General features: G+C 42.1%; 1 protein-coding gene across 1 annotated transcript in view; it reads left to right on the forward strand.

Annotated features, from left to right (window-relative positions):
• LOC119308244 (signal recognition particle subunit SRP68-like) overlaps positions 1 to 1,691 on the forward strand; it is an 8,409-nt gene extending 6,718 nt beyond the window's left edge. Inside the window, exons 12-13 of the mRNA XM_037584364.1 lie at positions 122 to 271; positions 1,157 to 1,691. Of these exons, the coding sequence (XP_037440261.1) occupies positions 122 to 271; positions 1,157 to 1,378 (372 nt within the window). The 3' untranslated portion in view covers positions 1,379 to 1,691. The remainder of the gene's footprint in view (positions 1 to 121; positions 272 to 1,156) is intronic.
• The last annotated feature ends 1,545 nt before the right edge of the window (positions 1,692 to 3,236 follow it).

Here is a 3,236-nt window from a genome sequence, read left to right on the forward strand (position 1 = left end):
TATCTTCATGCTCTTCTAATATAAAAAACATGCGTTTGGGTGCTTGTTGGAGGAAAAAAATGCTTGATTTTTTGTCTTCTGGCAGGTACTTGAGTCTAACTCAAATGCTCTTACTTTACAGACCTTAATCCAAGATCTCGAGGCTCTATCTTTCAATTGTAGATCCAATAGTTGCATTGAACATGCAACAGGTATTATGGAGGATGAGAGTGCTCCTGAAAAACTTTCTAAAGGAGTCTCAACTATATCACTTGGCGACGATAAAAGAAAGGTATGCTTTGTACAAGCTCTTGTCCACGTAAACGTTTGATGAGATTAGTTTGTTACTATTGGTATTTAGATCATTAGTCCCACCATTTGAGTCTTATGTTATGGTAGGGTAGCTACCCTTGGCACCCAGTTCTTTCACCCTTTTGTACATGTCACGAGTCTATTGATGAAACAGGTCTCTGGGGAAAACTTGAACTGAAGTCCTACAGTGAGGGATATTCATATTGAACCAAAAAAAGAGAAGAAAAAACTGCAGATTCTTTTTTCCTTTTATTCTTACAACTCCATTCGTTCTTATGAGTAGTTGATGAATCCACTTTATTCACCAGCTTGGTTTATTATCTTTTCTTTCCCTTCCGTTCTTATGTTCTACTCCCTCTGATCCATATTAATTGTCGCTGATTTAGGACAATTAATATGTTTCGGACGAAGTATTATTCTTTAGCTTTACCTGAGATGTTAATGAATCCACTTTATTCACTACCTTGGTATGATACTTCATTACTTAGCTAGAGGATTCTGCTATCTGAACTTTCATGCATCTCTTAATCTACGTACAGTCTGGTGTTCCCTGGATTGACCTTTGATGTGTGTGAAATCAAAATCAACGGCATGCCATGTCATTTTAGGGTGTTATACTGTTATTACAAAATGATGCAATTTAGGGTCATCTTTTGAATATATGCTGATAATAAGTTTTTTTTTTGAAACAATCTTAAAAAGTAGTGGTATTTCACTTGCGCCCGTGAGGGCTCCCACTTATCCTACACCTCTCAAGTCATTTCACAAAGTCGGACTAGAGTCAAGCTCAACAGGGTCTTCTTTCCCCGCTGATTCCGCCAAGCCCGTTCCCTTGGCTGTGGGATAATAAGTTTGTATTTTGCAGGATACTAAATACCTCCTTGATATCCTAGGGAGCTATGAATCAGCACTTGGTGAGCAAAGCGCCAAAGCGCCATGTCGCATTTCACAGTTCCCACCACCGTTCCAATCAGTTCCCTGCAACCCAATTGTTCTTGACATGGCATATAACGCAATCGAATTCCCGAACCTTGAGAACAGGATGAAGAAGGAAAAGAAGGGTCTCCTCCGCAGATTCTGGGGGTGAAAGGAAGAGAGCGCATTATTTAGTTCCTCAGGATCACCTTGCTCTTGGATTTTGACACATTACCTTGGTGGATTAATTTGTTTTTGCCTTTGCTGCTCATCGCAGTGCTGGTTGATGTCTGGAAGGTTTCTAAGAAGTCGAATCAAGTTTGATAGGCAAAATTTTGTACTGTTTCAAAATACATCAGTTTGAGTGTTGCTCTTTACAATCCGTTATACTGTATGGAACATTAACTAAATAGATCGTACTTTTGAAATGCTATAAATTGTTGCAGTATGGTTAACTTATATTCCGCAATATCAGGTTTCATGTTTGGCTGCAGTTCTCCTTCTATAAAGCTATGGTGCGCATTTTGCGTACCTTTGAAAAAAATTTGTTTGGCTGCAGTAATTGCTTAGCCAAAAAGTGTGCCAACGCGTAAGGCTGCTGCACTCTTGTGGCGCGGATATATAGGCTCGGTCGAAGCTTTGAAATACATTTGAATTTTTGGGCCATATAGATTATTGACAACACTTGGTGTCACGAGGATTGTTCCATTCAGAACAAGCACAAAGAACCCAAATGCTTCAACTTTTGGGGGAACATGCTTGGAAATGCTCAGTGAATAGTACTCGTTCGCCAAATGAAAGGAAATGCTGGGAAAAATAATCTCCACAAAGATGATACAGGCGGGCTCCTCTGGTTGTGAACGTCCCTTTAGCAGCTACTAGATGTGGGGCGGGCTGTTCAAGTTTCTTTTCTTTCTTATTGTGTCCAATCATCCCAGGTGAAAGGGGAAGACGCTTGTCCTCTACGAGCTCTCAGCTCTGACTCTGAGAGAAGGAAAACGGAAAAAAACTTGTCCGACCCACTATCCGCTATCTTATCTTAGCTGGTGATGTCTCGGTCGGAGCTTGTGCGGTTCGTTTGTTTGGTTGGGCTACTCGTGCACAACTTCTTGAGGCAATTGCAATGCAGCCATTATCTAGCTTTTTTTCAAACCAAACCAGAAAGTAGGAGAGCATTTAGAAATTAGATTTGGTCGTGAAAGTTTAGCGCGCACGCTCCGTAAGACATGCTTTGCTCCATATCTATCTTTCCATTCCAATTCCATGGCCTGCAAAATGTGCTCCCGTGTTTTGTCTCGGTGCGGCGGCGCCGCCTAACTCGTCTGCGCAACCAAGACAAGATGCATTGCATGCCAGGCAAAATGCCAAGCCACCGAATCTGAAATTGGCGGTCGGAGGAAATTCAACAACCGTACCTATGCTATGCTATGCTTTTCTCGGGGACATGTGTTGTCATCTTCTTTTATTTTTATATTTATATATACGTGAGATGCAGGTCCAGTGGTTTCCCTGCCCTGCGTGTCTCTTTGCCATTGGGCAATGCGTATGTGCGTACATCATTTATCAGTTGTGAGACGTGGTGCAGTGGTTTTCGTCAGTTAAACCATGTCTTTGCCCTTCTCCAACTGAAGAATACTCCAAGGCTGGATCTTTCAAAAAAGAACACTCCAAGGCCCAAAGAAAGACCGCAGTGCGAATTTTCAGTTAGGCAAGCTAGCAAATGAAAGGCCTTTTAAACGTGCTGGCCAAACAAAAAAAAAAACGACTCCCAATATCAAGATGTGATGGTACTAAAATGCGGCGTGCTGTCCTCGATCGACGTCTGAACCTGCATTTGTTTTCCCTTCCTTGTTCGCAGCGCCGCCTTTTTCTTGCCATGTTTCAAACCTCCTTGTACCGATAATCCTACGGAACACGTTTCCTTGTTCCATCACGTCCGTTAGGGCCACTAAGGGCATGTACAATGCATAGCCTCAAGGTGATGCCTCAAATGCCACGTAGGATCGGATATGACGTAAAATATGTTCGGA

The sequence above is a fragment of the Triticum dicoccoides genome, chromosome 5B (assembly GCF_002162155.2).
Source record: "Triticum dicoccoides isolate Atlit2015 ecotype Zavitan chromosome 5B, WEW_v2.0, whole genome shotgun sequence".
NCBI classification, from domain to species: domain Eukaryota; kingdom Viridiplantae; phylum Streptophyta; class Magnoliopsida; order Poales; family Poaceae; genus Triticum; species Triticum dicoccoides.